The sequence below is a fragment of the Zingiber officinale genome, chromosome 2A (assembly GCF_018446385.1).
Source record: "Zingiber officinale cultivar Zhangliang chromosome 2A, Zo_v1.1, whole genome shotgun sequence".
NCBI classification, from domain to species: Eukaryota; Viridiplantae; Streptophyta; class Magnoliopsida; order Zingiberales; family Zingiberaceae; genus Zingiber; species Zingiber officinale.
The window spans coordinates 4678510-4693736 of NC_055988.1; the positions used below are offsets into that span (position 1 = coordinate 4678510).

The 15227-nt window shown below is 39.3% G+C and overlaps 3 protein-coding genes across 4 annotated transcripts; all 3 read right to left on the reverse strand.

Moving 5' to 3' along the window:
- Positions 1–449: 449 nt before the first annotated feature.
- Positions 450–4461, reverse strand: LOC122040585. The gene is made up of 3 exons (XM_042599943.1): positions 3791–4461; positions 2658–2845; positions 450–1192 (listed from the first exon to the last, which is right to left on the reverse strand). The coding sequence occupies exons 1-3, from the start codon at positions 4425–4427 to the stop codon at positions 749–751; spliced, it is 1269 nt and encodes a 422-aa protein (XP_042455877.1). The 5' UTR covers positions 4428–4461; the 3' UTR covers positions 450–748.
- Positions 4462–6222: 1761 nt separating this feature from the next.
- Positions 6223–9268, reverse strand: LOC122040586 (E3 ubiquitin-protein ligase RHF2A-like). Its single transcript, XM_042599944.1, has 8 exons — positions 9142–9268; positions 8312–8447; positions 8182–8228; positions 7796–7858; positions 7608–7716; positions 7126–7490; positions 6929–7036; positions 6223–6852 (listed from the first exon to the last, which is right to left on the reverse strand). The coding sequence occupies exons 2-8, from the start codon at positions 8438–8440 to the stop codon at positions 6534–6536; spliced, it is 1140 nt and encodes a 379-aa protein (XP_042455878.1). The 5' UTR covers positions 8441–8447; positions 9142–9268; the 3' UTR covers positions 6223–6533.
- Positions 9269–10066: 798 nt separating this feature from the next.
- LOC122040587 (myosin-binding protein 7-like) lies at positions 10067–12955 on the reverse strand. Of its 2 annotated transcripts, none has more exons than XM_042599945.1 (3): positions 11460–12955; positions 10457–10503; positions 10067–10338 (listed from the first exon to the last, which is right to left on the reverse strand). In XM_042599945.1, exons 1-3 carry the CDS (start codon positions 12690–12692, stop codon positions 10251–10253), a joined length of 1368 nt encoding a protein of 455 aa, XP_042455879.1. In that variant the 5' UTR covers positions 12693–12955; the 3' UTR covers positions 10067–10250. The 2 variants fall into 2 exon arrangements, with proteins under 2 accessions (XP_042455879.1, XP_042455880.1); XM_042599946.1 differs by having other exon boundaries at positions 10067–10335; positions 11460–12954.
- Between the last annotated feature and the right edge of the window lie 2272 nt (positions 12956–15227).

The window sequence follows — 15227 nt, forward strand, 5'->3', positions numbered from 1 at the left end:
TCCCACATGCCATAAACTGAGTTTAAGTTAACACAGCAAAATCTAGCAAAGATGCATGAAACAACTCAACAATTCAGATCATCTCAAGGGATGGTGTGAGAGGAAAACCTTGCCTGATTACGATTGGTGGAGACGCCGACGCCAACTCAGAGGAGCCACACAAGGAAGTTTGTCGTACATATATTAGTCCATCCAAAACGGCCTCTTAAGTTTGTCGTACATATAAGACGCCATAACTTGGATTCAAACCATAATTCGTCCTTCATTTATAGAATTACAAGTAAACAGGAAGCAACCCATCGGCCATCACTAACATCTTATTTCAAGTTTATCAATCACATCTAAATCTCCAGTAAACATCGAGTCTCAAGCTCACAGATATATGAGCAACCCATATCTTACTGCAGTTAAAATCCACCATATTACAAACAACAGCAAGCGATTGAGTCTTCCTTGTCGATACAAAACTGATTACTAGTTTATAAAAAGCTGAATTATTTCAAGCTACATTACGACTGGAAATGCTCCAAACGAATACATAGTCTCAACTGATTCAAGCTGAGCATATTGGGTGGGTAATATGTACAAGAGAACAATAAAGATTACAAATTAAGTAATCATGTAATGAACAATTGTCTATAAAGACAAGCATTCGATTCACACCATCAATGCAGATCTGTGACCACTGAGACAACAACAGTGCGGTGTCGACCCTTTCCATACAGTCTCAACAGGATTGTAATCGCTCTCATGTTTTCAAAGCTTTCGGCGCATATTTTTCATCGTCTTCCTCGAGATCGCTAAAAGACACATCTTCATCGATAGGGATGCTGATGATCCTTGGCGTCGTATCTCCATCCTCATCTTCTGGCCAGTCGTCATCATCTGTCTCCTCAACAGAGATGTTGGAGGCAACATTGAACTTTCTATTCTGTCTCTCTTCTTCAGCAACAGTTTGGTTAGTAGCTGTCCAACTTGCTATGATCGGGTTTGGGTGCCTATCATCATGCAAGGATTCAGTTTGTGGGTTCTCCGATGGAAAGGTATCAAATGCATCCTTTGAGGTTATGGCTGGCTTTGAAAATGGAAATGATGTCTCAGACTTCCCATGGGAAACATCCACCAGTTTTGGTGAATCTGACTTGCTCTGATTCTGCAATTTCTGCAACAACATAGTTCTGGCTTCCACGACCTACAGACACCCATGATATAAAATGAATTATTACTTACAAGGAAAAAAAACAGACTGAACTGAAATAGCAAAAGTTTTATACAAGCGAGAACCATGTGGGCAATGATAGATTGTACAATATGCAAAACATTCCAGGTCAAGTTACTTTAAATCTCTCCACAGAAACAACATTACAGATCCAAAGTACTAAGTCTGTTAATATCCAAGACTTCTTTATAATATAGGTCAGCATTAAACATTTTGCACAAATTGGTATGCCAACTTGACTGCATTAGAAAGATTTGCTTATTAAAGATCTTACAATTCTCAGTCATGCAGTCTAGAGCATTGTAACAAAGTAAGCACCGTTGGATAGAAAATCATGCCTTAACAAAGTAAGCACCACTGGAGAGAAAATCATGCCTTAGTCACTACTTGAAAAAAGGGATTTAGAAAATATTTACTTTAATTAAAGTTGATATAACCAAATGCTTTAAATACTAACGAGGAGAAACTTTGTCATTTAATTTGCATTCCCTTCAACTTGAAAAAAAATCATTAGCTAAAGTGCAAAGATTCCAGTATTAACACAATGACATCAATCAACTCACCATCATACAGCCATTCCAGGTGGTAATAAACTGGAAGAGATGATAACTTGAGAAATAACTTTCACTCAAACAATCAACCTTCTCACCAAAACTAAAACTAAGAGAAAGCAATCAATTCTTGAAAACATATTGCTCTCACCCCACAGATCACACAATTGACCGTGGAGATGAGACAGTGTAGTCTTCTCTGGAATTTGAGGTACTCAATTGCCAAACAAAGAAACACATAATAGGTTCTAATATCAGTGTTTTTTGGTGAAAGTTATCAAAAGTTTGTTATGCCCTCAGATCAGAAAAAAGGATCATGTAAGGAATGGAGGCCAAAAATTCTTGAACTGGCTGCCAAGAACTTTGTAACAACTATTATATGTGATGTATAGCCAAAAAGGAAGCTTATCATCATTGTTATATCAAATATTAACTGTTAAATCTTATGAATCAAAGAAGTTAACAACAACTTAGTTTTTTCCTTTTTCAATTTGTTCATATTCTTCTGTTTTAGCATTCATTGTTAGTTCAACTCTAATTTCCTAAGTCCATCTGCTAAAGATTAATGAAATCCATAGAACATATTATTTTTCTACACTAGCAGAAAGAAACCAGGTGTGGTGTGGTGTGGTGCTGCTTTTTAAGGTATGTTACCAGGCCTAACAAGATACTGAAACCTTTTTATGGTGCAATTTCTTGTAACATGATTATAACTATTTGGTCTATCAGGAAAACAATAACTGCACTGCCCTAGTATGGTTAAATATGCATTCAAGGTACTCTCTTATTGCATAAGTTCAAGAAAAAAGGTGGTCTTTGATAAATATCTAGAACATATTCAAATACAAATATTCAAAAAAGCAATTATTAAGTACAAAGCAACTTACCTGAGGTGTTGAGAGAAGTTCTGCATCTTGCTTATTTAGTCTAGGATGCAAAAGCACAAAATAGGTTTTCCAAAAGCTCCCTTCACTCATGATATTAGGGCAAAGTTCAATTCTTAAAGCAGCCAATCTTGGTGAAAAGCATTCGATAGTATATGCATGCTCAAGTTGGGCATCAGACATGTGAAAATCTGAAAGATGACAAAGGCATAAGTTGTTTGGAACCAAAGAAATTTGAAATTCTTCACATATGTGACACATGTTCAGCCACTGAAAAATAGGCAAAAACAAAACTACTGAAGTTCTGAAAATAACATGTCGGAACTCTACAAAAAAAATGATAAACAATCCAAGTTTTAGAAATAATATGAGGAGAAACAACCATGGAAACTCTTTAAAAAGCAATTTCAATCATCAATATGAGAGATAGGCTTACAAATGCTTCTGCTCTCTTATGTGCACAAAAGCATAGCCCTTACAAGCACGATATAAAAAGGAACACACTGAAGAACAAGCATAAAGACAAGGCCCTTTACATAAAAAACTTTATCCCACCAAAAAGTAAGGCATAACGAAACATAACGTGCAACCAATGCGATATAAGGAAGATGATACTGCATCTCTTGATTACTCGAGAAACTCAAGGCGTTCCTAATAACTTGAGGTACTGAGACAGCAATAGACATAACAAAGAACAAAGACATGATGTTAATGAAAAATGGAAGTTCCTGATCCCTTACAAAAATCAATTGAATTGGTGATCTCGATGTGGCAATATTGCTAGCAAGAAATGCATCCATCAAACCAACCTATGATTCAAAAACATTCCAACAAGCCTGATCCCTCTAACTGGAAAGAAAAAAAAAATTGTGCTGGTTCTCCTTCCCACTGTATTGAACATTGCTAAAATCACTTCACCAACTTTTGCAATATAAGACCCAGATATAAGACGTTAGGAAAAATTAAAATCTTCCATATATCAAAAAGGGAATAATATCTAAGAATAAAATCTTCCGTATACAAGTAAAAAATTCTTTAGAAGTTCCCAAATAGTTCTTCAGTAGAACATTCAATACATTTTCGAATTACGAAAATAAGGTAAAGTTATATCTATATCAATATAGAAAAAGCCTTACCATCAGAATCTTCGTCATCTGATAAGAGAGGGAAATCCAACCATGTCTCAGCATGCATCGAGATGTTATGGACAAAGGACATCACTTCATCCGTAATACCAATAGCTCCAGAACCGAAGTTCCTATCATCTTCTTCCTCCTCCTCTGCCCGCTCCTCCTCTTCTTCGTCCCGGAATGGAAGGAAGTTGGAGGCGAACTTGGATATTTCAGAGACGCCCATATTGCCGGAGATCTTGGATATCCCGGACCTGAATCTCCCACCAATCTCAGCGAAATCATTCCGGATTCCCGCTACCGCTGCCGAATCAGGTTCCTCCGTCGGCTGCTCCGCCTCGCTGAGAACAGCCGGATCAGGGGGGGCCTCATCGACGGCGGACTGGGGAAGAGGGGCAAGAAAAGAGGCGACGCCCCACAATTGGCGGGCTAGGGTTTGGGAGAGCTCAGAAATGTCTTCCTTGACGCCCCGGCCGGCATCATCATCTTCCTCCTTCTCGTCCACTCCGCTTCCCTTGTCCGATCGGAAAGATCTGCCATCGTCCCTTGATTCCGCAACGCTACTGCCGCCGCTGCCTTCACCGCCGTCGCTACGGTGGTCGAGGGCAAGCGAGTTGGCCAGCGATCTCGAGAGCCAGGACATTGCTGACGCTGGACTGGTCTGTTTGTTTCCCTGGACATCAAACGATGCTCGTATCGACGTGGAAGTGGGCTCCGAATAAAATAGTGGGCTTCACAGATGGCCAAAGGCCCAAATAAAATGCATTTTTAAAAATATTAAATAATATTTATAAAAAAGACAATTGCTTAATTTTAATATTAAATTTTATTTTCTAATATAGTTTCCAAATTTTATTAGTCTTAGGCTGAGTATAACTTTGGTAGGGAAGAAACTATCTCATTAAAAAAATGATTAACTATAATGTTGAACGTGGGACGAACCGATGTTATAGAAATTTTTTATTAATTATCAAGATAAATCAAAGAAATATACATAAAGATTCATCGTGACAATCAATATTCTAAGATCCACTACTCATAAAGGAGAAAAAACCATATTTCATTAGTCTTCGACCAATGGTTGATAACTATGTATTTTTTTTTTCCAATATCTTGTATAAAGAAGTCAAATGGAAGCCCCTAAGATGGTAATAACAAGGTATCTAGCACATTACTTAAGTATTCATGATTTAAATCCTAACTACAGTACAGGAGGTACTCGAATCTTAGTTATAGTGTACGGTGTACTATAAAATATATTCCTCCTATAAAATGATTTCTCTAGTAGGATGAAATATCTACAATATTAGCTACTGGAAGCGAGGGAACTTCAAAATTAATTAGGTCGGTTAGATACTTGGATTATTAAAATCAATTATCAATTTTTCATTAATTGTCAAGATAAATCAGAAAAGTATATATAGAGACTCATCCTGACAATCAATATTCTAAAATACACTACTCATAAAGGAGAAAATAACATATTTCATTACGACCAATGGTTGATAACCATGTGATTTTTTTTCAATATCTTGTATAAAGAAATCAAATGGAGCCCCTGAATACAGTGGTAACAACAAGGTATTCAGCACATTACTTAAGTATTCATGATTTAGATCCTAGCTATGACACACGAGGTACTCGAATCTTAGTTATGGTGTACGGCGTACTGTAAAATATTTTCCTCCCGTAAAATGATTCCTCTAGTAAGATGAAATATCTATAATATTAGTTATGGGATGAAGAGTCACTTGTACTTTCAAATTTATCCAATGAGTGAACTAAGCGAGGGAACTTTAAAATTAATTAAGTCGGTTGGATACTTGGATTATTAAAAAAAGTCAAATGGAAATGATTTCACCAAGAAGTTAAGAAATGTCACCACGGTATGTGCAACGGTTAAGATATAGCGGAGCTAAAGGGAGTATCATGGTACATTGGACGGTCTTACAGGGATGGCAAAAACCGTGGTGATCCACTAGACCACTACTGACAACTTACTGCAGCGCTTTCATTCGTGAAGTGGAAGGAGAGTCGAGAACTTGAGGGGATTGGGATGGTCATAGGATCATGTCTTGGAGGCCTTCACAAAGCAATCTCACAAATTGCTAAGGCAAGGTTTTCCCTGCACCATATCCTGAGATGATCTGAATTGTTGCGTTGTTGCATGCATCTTTGCTAAGGCAAGCCTGTTTATGGCATGTTTCTCATTGGTTAGAGTATGATCGAGATGAATACTACTATTAAGCTTTTGAAAGTCGATTTTTGATTGATCTCGTAGGCTCTATAGACTCAAATTATGTAGTTGATCCAAATTTCATTACATGATCATGAATTTTTCTTTATATGTGGGATGGAATGAAGAAAATCATTTCATTATCCAATTAATAAATTTTGAATCATTTACTACCCTAGCAGTTCCTGTAGTTTCATTGGTGTTTGCAGCCAAAGCTTTCCATGCTTTCTGTTATCTGTTTATTGCGAGTTCTATCGCCAAATTAAAGACATTGAGTTTTGATACAAAATACAGTATCACCATCCATACATGGAAAGGAGATTCTCTATGTTTCCTTTTTATTTTAAGCAAAAGAACAGGACACAACATTGAAAACTTGGGCATAAATGACCTTGTGGTTATTTGTGGATTTATTTTGTCTAAACCGATAAGCGATGCAAATGACGAACCAAGCTTACATGTATGTACCTTTCGGCCAGAGCAAGCTTGGAGAGTTAGCAAATGGAATGCAGACTACTTGGGACCTGAAGTTGCTACCCAATGAGTTGATGAACTGCTAGTGTTCCCATGAGTGCCAACTCGATTGGCATTAAGATCCACATTATCCGCATTGCTCGGTTCCATGACTGCATCTACTTCAGCGCTTGGTGGAGCAGAAGTACTCGATGTTCTTCCTTCTCTTGTGTCCAACCGCTCCATCATTCGTGTTACGGTGGCAATTCCAGCACGCACTTCTCTTCTGACTCCAGAACCAATATCTGCCATGGAACCACTACGTGAAAGTAGCCGCTCCCTCCATCCTCGAGTATTCTTAACTATAGATTCCTTGTATCTATTTATTTTTTGGAAAAGAAGCATAATCAACATGTGTATTCTGGAGATTGGGGGCACAAATAATCTACAAGTACCTCATCGAAACAGCATTCCAGCGAGATTTCAGATTTTCTGAAACGGGCTGCGACTCGGAGGGCCCTGGTCTTTCTCGACTAAACGGAGAAGAATGCCCGATGGGTGTCCTGCATAACAAGCGGTGAGCAGAACAATCTAATGATGTATTGAAGAACTTATGCAAAGTGATTTACATGCCTATAGTGCTAAAGCACACCTGGGATTTGAAAGACTATTGGTTCCTGATGTCAGTAAAGGAAACTGGGTAGCCTGAGCTGTGAAACCATTGGCTGCTTCAGCAGGTACACTTCCTGGACTAGGTGTTGGAGGTGATGGATCAGCATCCATTATCACATGAACTGATTCATTTTCCCTTCCTAAAGCAGAAACAGCAGGTGCAGAGACCACAGATGAGGCATTTGAATTCGTAGAGAACACTGAATATTGTGACCGGTTGTGAGATCCTGATCCAACTCGTCCCTCGCTTGTGGCAATGTGATGTGCTCTTCCCATGGCAACAGCAGCAGCTAAGTGCTGAAAAATGCGCTCTTCAAGTTCAGCATCACTTCCAACAACTGGCAGCTGCAATGAGAAGTTCGGAAAGAAATGATCATAGCACACGAGGAAACAACCATTATCTTTTCGCCTGAAAAATAAATCACTGGAGAAATATCAAAATCACTTTACAGGAGCACCCACATGCTGCAAATCCGAATCACCAAAAGCAGGATGATGAAAAATGGTAGTTGTTTGTGCGCGGTTATGTCTAGTGCTCCTTTCGTGCTCTACAGCCTCTAGTAGTTCTTGGCTGCCACAGGCAATTTCAGAACCTTTCATTTGTGTCATTAGTCTCAGCAAATTATATCGGTTTATTACGACTAATATACCTGGCTGGATCTTTCAAACTAACAGTCTGCCAACACATAGGGCAATGAGAGCTTCTCTGGCACCTAATCACAATGAATTTGGAAAAATAAATATTGCGAAAGTAGATTAAGTCTGGGGTATGTACACGAAACTAGCATGTGGAATCAATATGCAGTTAAGTAAACCAAAACAGATGGGATAAACTTGTTCAGCTATTACGAAAATATACAGTGCAAGTCATGGCTGTGATTCCAACAAATAATGCAACAAAGTAGGTTGCCTTCAACCAACAACTTTTCTGTATGAGGATGAATATACTTTCGAATTTCACAATTAGGTAACTGATTCGATATTAGTAGCCTTCAAGAATGCACAGAACATCAACAGAAGAAAAATAAAACAGTACCATTCAAGAATGCATTGTAGATGGAACTCATGCTTGCAACCAGTAACCTGAAGAACAATGTATTAGAAAACATAACACGTCGAATGAACAAGAGGGTGAAAGCAATATTGTTAGCAAAATATGTATGTACAGTGGAAGGATCACTGCAAAAGGATTCTAAACAGATGCTGCAAGCATCATCACAGGCATCCTGGATGCCTCCTTCAACAAAAGCTGAAGCTGACGACAAGTGGTTCTCCATCTCTGAAGCAGCCTCCATCGCAAACCTAAGTCGAAGTAGTTCAATCAGGGATCAAACAGAAAAAAAAAAAAACTCAACACCCAAGGAAAATAGCTCATCAAGGATAGTTCAATCACAAAATTCAAACTAAGAATGTGAATATATGAGAAATAACACTAAAATTAGGGGGGAAATAACATCAAAAATGATATTTTTAAACAAGCATCCTATCGTTCTAGCTGACTGTCATCACCAGGAGCGCAAATCACCATATCTGAGATGGATAATGGGGGACAATAAGGAAAACAGGAGATCGGCGGACCATGGGGCCAATAAATTAGCAACATTGTGCGAAAACAAAGACGGATTCTAATCAGGGATCGAGCAAAAAGAAAAACTCAAACCCCCCCAGGAAAATAGCTCATAAAGGATAGTTCAATCGCAAAATTCAATCTAAGAATGTGGATATCATCGATACAGCTACAACCAAAGCCGAGAAATAACACTAAAATTAGGGTGGGAAATTGGAAATAACATCAAAAATGAATTTTTAAAACAAGCATCTTATCGTTCTAGCTGATTGTCATCACCAGGAGCGCGCAACACCATATTTGATATGGCTAATGGGGAACAATAAGGCAAACGGGAGATCGGCGGAAAACAAAGACGGATTCTAACCACTGAGGATCCGAGCGAGATTACAACACAAACACCAAACAGGGAAGCGATCGATCAAGTACCTCCGACGAAGAGACACGGGTGGAGGTTCTGTGAGCCGACAATTCCTGGGATCGCGATGAAGAAACCCTAGAGTGAGCGCGGAGAAGAAGAAAGGCGTCACATTCGTTTGATCGTTTCGCTCCCTCTTGCTATTTTAGGGGAAGGATGCGGATGGGTTAAATAGAGTTACTTACTGTACGTGCTTTTCTTACGCAGCTTTTACTAACCAATGGAAGGGGGTGAAGGTGCGGAATCATCGGAATCCCTTGACTCGAGTACGTTTGGGTCGATGTTAATGCGTAATCGAAGCGGAAAGGATATTTTATTATATTATAGGCAAATATTTATGTTACGTTTTTTTTTTTTTTTTTTTTTTTTTTTTTGACTATTGTCCAAAATACACATGATTTGAAAATAAATAAATAAATATATATATATATATATATCAATAACATTTTATTTTATTTTTCTTTTAGAAATACCTTTTGTCTACTCCAACTTAATAAAAATCACTGTTTCATCAAAATACAAATCAAAATATCTCAAACTTAATAAAAATCTTTTAATATTTTTTAAAAAATATAATGGTCACCTTTTTATTTCGACCCATGGGTCTCTAATGAAAATTTTATATTCTATAATCTATTATTATTTTTTATAATTCTAAAAGTAAAAAAAACAACATATTTTATTTTAAAGATTATTCAAGAAATTAGGAAACAACCTTAAACGAATCAATTAGATGTAATAATATAATATCCAAGAAAATTGGCAAGTTAAAGAAAAAAAATAAAATACACAATTTCCTCAATTAAGCTTTTATACAACAATATGATGAGACTGAATTATCAAATTGACTCAACAAATTTACAAATTAAGAAGCTCGAGTAGAAAAAGGGATTGATAATCTGCATTGTGTTTCATATTTTTGCACCAAAACAATAATAATAATAAATTATTTATACTTTTAAACAAAGAAAAAAATTGGTGATTTTATAACCAAGATACAGTTGGTAAAGATTAATAACATGCGAAAGGAAAGGAAAAAAGAACACGGACTGGAAATGGATATGCATGTTCAACTCATGCTTCACTGTGAGAACTGATAGCTGCACAACTGCACTTGTGTTTAGAGGATCTTCCTTTGCCTCATGTGACAGGACTTGCCTAAGAACAGGAGTAAGCCAACACCGGCTGTTATCCCAAAAGTATACCTACTAGGATTGAAGTGACAAATCACACCTTGGTTAGGCATCAGTTCTATTAGGATTCTCCAAAAAAAAAAAAAAAAAAAAAAACAAGGTCACCAAATTTAAGTGAAATGTGGAAACTTACTTGGCTTGAGATGATTTCTTCCAGAATACAAAACATGAAAATACATCCTGGGGAGACAGAAGAACAAGTGAAGTAGCAATTAGTTCAGGTTTGTATATATGTTATTTTAAATTTAAAAAAAAAAAACATGACATTTTATTGAACCGCACATGCAGGTTTCGAGATTTCTCATTTCGCGTATCAAACTTTCATAATATCAAAACCACACAACGCATTTCCATTATACTTCTTTTTTATTCAAAAATTCACTGCTCTCAATTTACGCTGTCGAATTCAGATCTAAGAGCATAGATACGTTGAGACTTCTAGAGGTACATTAATTTTGATCCGAAATAATTCGAAATTCTCTAAGTCCATAGTCAGTTTTGGATTAAACTAAATGATGGACCTAGAGAACTCTAAATCACTTCAAATCAAAACCAATATACTCCTGGAATGTAGATATCTATGCTCTAAAATATGAATTCGACAACCTAAATTAAAAACAGTGAATTTTTAAATTTGCAAAGGTTTGATAAAATTTATCACAAGCTCATTATTAGGCCTAAGACAATGATATTCACTAACCAACATCACCAACAAGTTCCTAGGACTCTCTTGGTTCGAAAAATATCAAACTTTTGAATTTTCGAATTCTCCAAGTCCATTGTACAGTTTCAAAACTCTGAATCATTTTTAATGTACCTATGCACTCGGATTTGAATTTGACAGTGTAAATTGAAAGCAACAAATTTTTGAATGGGAAATGAGGAGTATAATGGGAATGTGCTATGTGATTTTGGTATTATAAAAGTTAGGTACATGAAATGAGAAATCCCAAAACTAACATGAGCGCGGTTCAGTAAAATGCTGAAAAAACAATTGACTTAGCCTATGCATGATACAATCTGTGCAAATACTACTATGCTAATTTCTATTCCGTATTCAACATATAGTATATATTCACATAGGTGAGCACATACTTAAATTTGATCTACAAAAACATTAGTGAATAAATTTTTACCTTGATGATGGACATGAAAGGAAACCTCCGCGAGGTAGATGATTGCTTTATGATTCTATTGTCAATGGTTCCTTCCTTGCACATCTTCTGAGCAATTTCTTTCAATATCATCATCTGCGCCTTATCTGCACCCATGGAAATCAATGCCTGTCTCATATACTCTCTATCAGCTTCAAGCTCCTGCAGACGCATCTCAAGCTTAGAAATTTCTCCTTCCTCGACCACTTCACCCATTCGGGATCTCCTAGTCTGTAGCTCCCTTGGTGTGGTAACATAGTCATCACTGGCTCCATGCACAGCATCCACTGTATACACTCTGTCATTCATCTCCTCGTAATCTGATAGAGCATCTAACGATGTCGGGAACTCATCCCCCTTGTTGAATTCGAGGACAGATCCATGGCTTCCGTAGGAAAGATTTCTGAGATGCCTAGGCCGAGCTCGGGGAGAATGCCTCACGATGATTCCCTTGTCGATGGCGCTCCCAAATCTGCTACTTGGCGTCCGCTCGAGCTGGAAAATTCGCTGCTCCAGCTTCTGGAGGTGTTCACGTGGAGTTTCACCAGGGAGGTACTTGTCGATTTCGGCACCAGCGTCCCCGACACACTTTATCGAAGGATATTGATACTCCTGCGGGAACTCGATTTGGGGGATGGCGAAGGCGGAGGTCGCCGTGTCAGGTGTTTGCGGTTCAGAGGGAGGGGCATCTCCATCGAGGCTAAAGCCGTAGCTGAGGATGCGGTGACGGTAAGCCTGGACCTCACAGGAGAGGGCTTGCATTTCTTGTTCGCGCTTGAAGAGAAGGTCCTCAAGCGTCGCGATCTCCTCCTGGTTGTGCTTCAGATTCTCCTCGGTGACGCGCTTGAACTGGCGAATCTCCATGATGGCCTCCGCCTTCTCGTGCTGTAGCCGGACAATCATTGACATGGCCTCTTGCGCAGCGGACGCAGCGGCGCTCCGCTCCTCTTCCAGCTCCTCTTGTAGCTTCTGGATCGATTGCTGGTGGCTGAGGAGGGCCTCGCGTAGGGCTTCCGCCTCGTTCCCGATCTCGACTCTGGCAACGCTAGCGCCAGCTCCTAGATCGTCCCCATCGGTGTCGACGCAGGATACCAAATGGGCATCGGCTGCCCTGGCGTCCCGCTTCCGCCTCAGAGACCGATGTCGTCCAGGAGAGAAAACCCCGACGGAGAATCCTTCCCCTCCACCTCCACCATAGCCCGGACCGAAATCCATAGATTCCCCAAAAAAACCTAATCTCTTATCCTCAACCGGGATCCAATGCTGCCATTCCAACGCCACCTCCTGGTGCGTCGCCCCCCGCCCGTGGGTGAAATGCTTCGTAGGCGGCGGCGGCGGCGGTGGCGGCGGAGAAGGAGATGCCAAGGATGAACCAAGAGGGCGATGCCGCGAGGGACGGCCCGAAGCGCCTTATTAGACGTCGAACGAACTATCGCCGGCCCGGAACGAACGCGTGGCTTCTATTTTTGCTTCCAAGAAGGCTTCGTCTAGTAGTTTTCTGTGGTAGGACAGAAATGAGAAGGACTAAGAATGCGTACCGGACAAAGATACCCACTTTCCCAACCCAGGACTAAGCGGGGCCCATACATAAAATCGCAATCAATGTGAAATTAAAATCATCATCTCAAAATACTAGCTAAACATGAAGATTAAAGATGGCTGAGTGGTTCGACCTCATGGTAGATATTTAGATATCAATAGTTCGAACATTAGCTACAACATATTTGTAAAAACATTTCTCCAAATGAGAGACGTAATCAAAAATACTGGTCTTTGAGTAATTTTTAATTTATCTTAGAGCCAATGAAAAATTTTAATAGAGTTAGATCGGTCATTTTCAGAATTAGCCGATTTAAATAATTGAATACTTAGATTAAAAAAACAAGTGGAGGTTTATTGGCCTCAGGGCAATGGTGCAGTGGTAATGCGACTTCTCAGTTTTCTGGAAATTTAAGGATCGAGCCATGATTGATTGGTAAAAAAAATTTCATGAGGTCGGACCAATCACTCCTAGGATTTATCGGCATAACCTGAATATTTTTTGTGTCACCTAAAAAAATATTTTAAAAATAATTGAGATTTAAGCTTTATTTTAGTCTCGAGACAATAATGGATTGAGTCCCAGGCTCGGTAAATTAACGAATGAATTTTTCTTAATAAGCGGTCGCCCTAAAAATACTATGTTAGGACCTACATATATGACTAGAGGGGTTGAATAGTCAATCACCCACTTCTTTAATTTGCTTCATATGCTTGTTAGTGCACAGTAAAAATACAAAACAAACTAACAAGATGAAAGGTAAACCTAGAGACAATAACCAAGATGATCAAACCTCTCACACATTTATGTAATGTGGTTCAGAGATCACTTACTCCTACTACATGGTTGTCCATAAAATGGACGATCTCAATCCGTCAATGAATGATTTATCGGAGAACTTTTGGCTAGCTCACGTAAGTTCTTGTGGGTGGAGAAACCTCACCACAACTCGCACAAGACCACACTAGATCACTTAAGCACTTGGAGACTCTAATTAGGGTTAACCGCCACTAATTTCATCACCTTACTCAACATCCCGAGCTCCATTAAATAGAGCTCGAATGGAAATATCCAAACAATATTTTCACCACCAGTCGACTGTCATACTTACCAGTCGACTGGCCTTCGTGGATTTCGACCATTATAGACCAACGGCTCAAAATCAATCGATTGATGAAAACACTAGCTACAGTAGCACTACAATAACTGCAACAGTACCCTGAAAATTTACCCTATTAGTTGCGCAGAGGCATCCATAAAATTAGGGTCTGTCTGAAAGTCCCCCAGATAGGCCGCCGAGTGAAGAGTTGATTGCCATTATGTAGGCCACTCCACGGTGAGGGAGAAGCGTAGGAAGAAGTACTTATCCTTTCATTCTGAGTCGAAGGATGGGAGAGGAGCAAAGAAGGTAGTTTGGGTACGGGTTTGGAGACGAAAAAGGCCCTCATTGTGACAACGAGGGGTAAAGAAGCAGTGGAATAGGCGAGGAGTCCAGGGTACATCGCACACTTCACAGAGGAGGATGAATCCACACAAGATCCTCATAGAATTGGGGGTAAGTTGACAAAGAGGGATGTGGAAATAACGACTCACTTCGGAGAAAAAAGGGTGAATGGGAAAACGGAGGTCGGCGACAAACTTCTCTTTAAAAAAAAAATCACATACCCTATTAGAGGGGAAAAGACCCAGTGAACCTCAGAGGGTATAATGATGTGTGTTACCATGGGGATTTCATATGAGAAGTAGAGATCATCCAGATCCACGCCAGTGAAAGTAAAAACTCCAGGAGCATAGGCAGGCACAGGGGAATCCATGAGAGGGGGTGAACACAAAGCACTCAGAGCACAGCAGTTATCTAAAACAAGAGGAAGGTTTACTTTGGAGACGAAAAGTTCAGTTAAGCGGAAGGGGAAAGATATTTATAGCTGTCAAGGGGGACACAGAGGGCCTCATCATCAGCACCCATCAGACGGTTCGTGCTTAAAGTAGCTGGCGTCAACCATAAACTTAAAAGCAACGATAGTCGTAGAATCATCTTAGAAAACCGCACCAAAGGGGTGTGTCAAAAAAAGCTAAGGCGAGAGACACGAGGGGAATAAGGGTTTATTGTGTCTTCGGGAATATGTGATGCTACAGTGGCTCCCTCTCGGTCATGTAAGGAGACTCTTGAGTATCGTGGCTCGTGACTAGGCGAGTAGTCAGATCGTGTG

What these genes read in the sequence shown, in the direction of transcription:
- LOC122040585 (XM_042599943.1), bottom strand. Translation starts at nt 4,427, where the DNA reads ATGTCCTGGCTCTCGAGATCGCTGGCCAACTCGCTTGCCCTCGACCAC. An exon ending in AGATGACGAAGATTCTGATG is followed by an intron (nt 2,846 to 3,790) that starts GTAAGGCTTTTT and finishes GTCATCTTTCAG; the next exon opens with ATTTTCACATGTCTGATGCC. An exon ending in AACTTCTCTCAACACCTCAG is followed by an intron (nt 1,193 to 2,657) that starts GTAAGTTGCTTT and finishes GGGTGTCTGTAG; the next exon opens with GTCGTGGAAGCCAGAACTAT.
- LOC122040586 (XM_042599944.1), bottom strand. Translation starts at nt 8,440, where the DNA reads ATGGAGGCTGCTTCAGAGATGGAGAACCACTTGTCGTCAGCTTCAGCT. An exon ending in CTACAATGCATTCTTGAATG is followed by an intron (nt 7,859 to 8,181) that starts GTACTGTTTTAT and finishes CATTGTGATTAG; the next exon opens with GTGCCAGAGAAGCTCTCATT. An exon ending in GTGATTCGGATTTGCAGCAT is followed by an intron (nt 7,491 to 7,607) that starts GTGGGTGCTCCT and finishes TTCTCATTGCAG; the next exon opens with CTGCCAGTTGTTGGAAGTGA.
- LOC122040587 (XM_042599945.1), bottom strand. Translation starts at nt 12,692, where the DNA reads ATGGATTTCGGTCCGGGCTATGGTGGAGGTGGAGGGGAAGGATTCTCC. An exon ending in CTTTCATGTCCATCATCAAG is followed by an intron (nt 10,504 to 11,459) that starts GTAAAAATTTAT and finishes CTGTCTCCCCAG; the next exon opens with GATGTATTTTCATGTTTTGT. An exon ending in AAGAAATCATCTCAAGCCAA is followed by an intron (nt 10,339 to 10,456) that starts GTAAGTTTCCAC and finishes CTTCAATCCTAG; the next exon opens with TAGGTATACTTTTGGGATAA.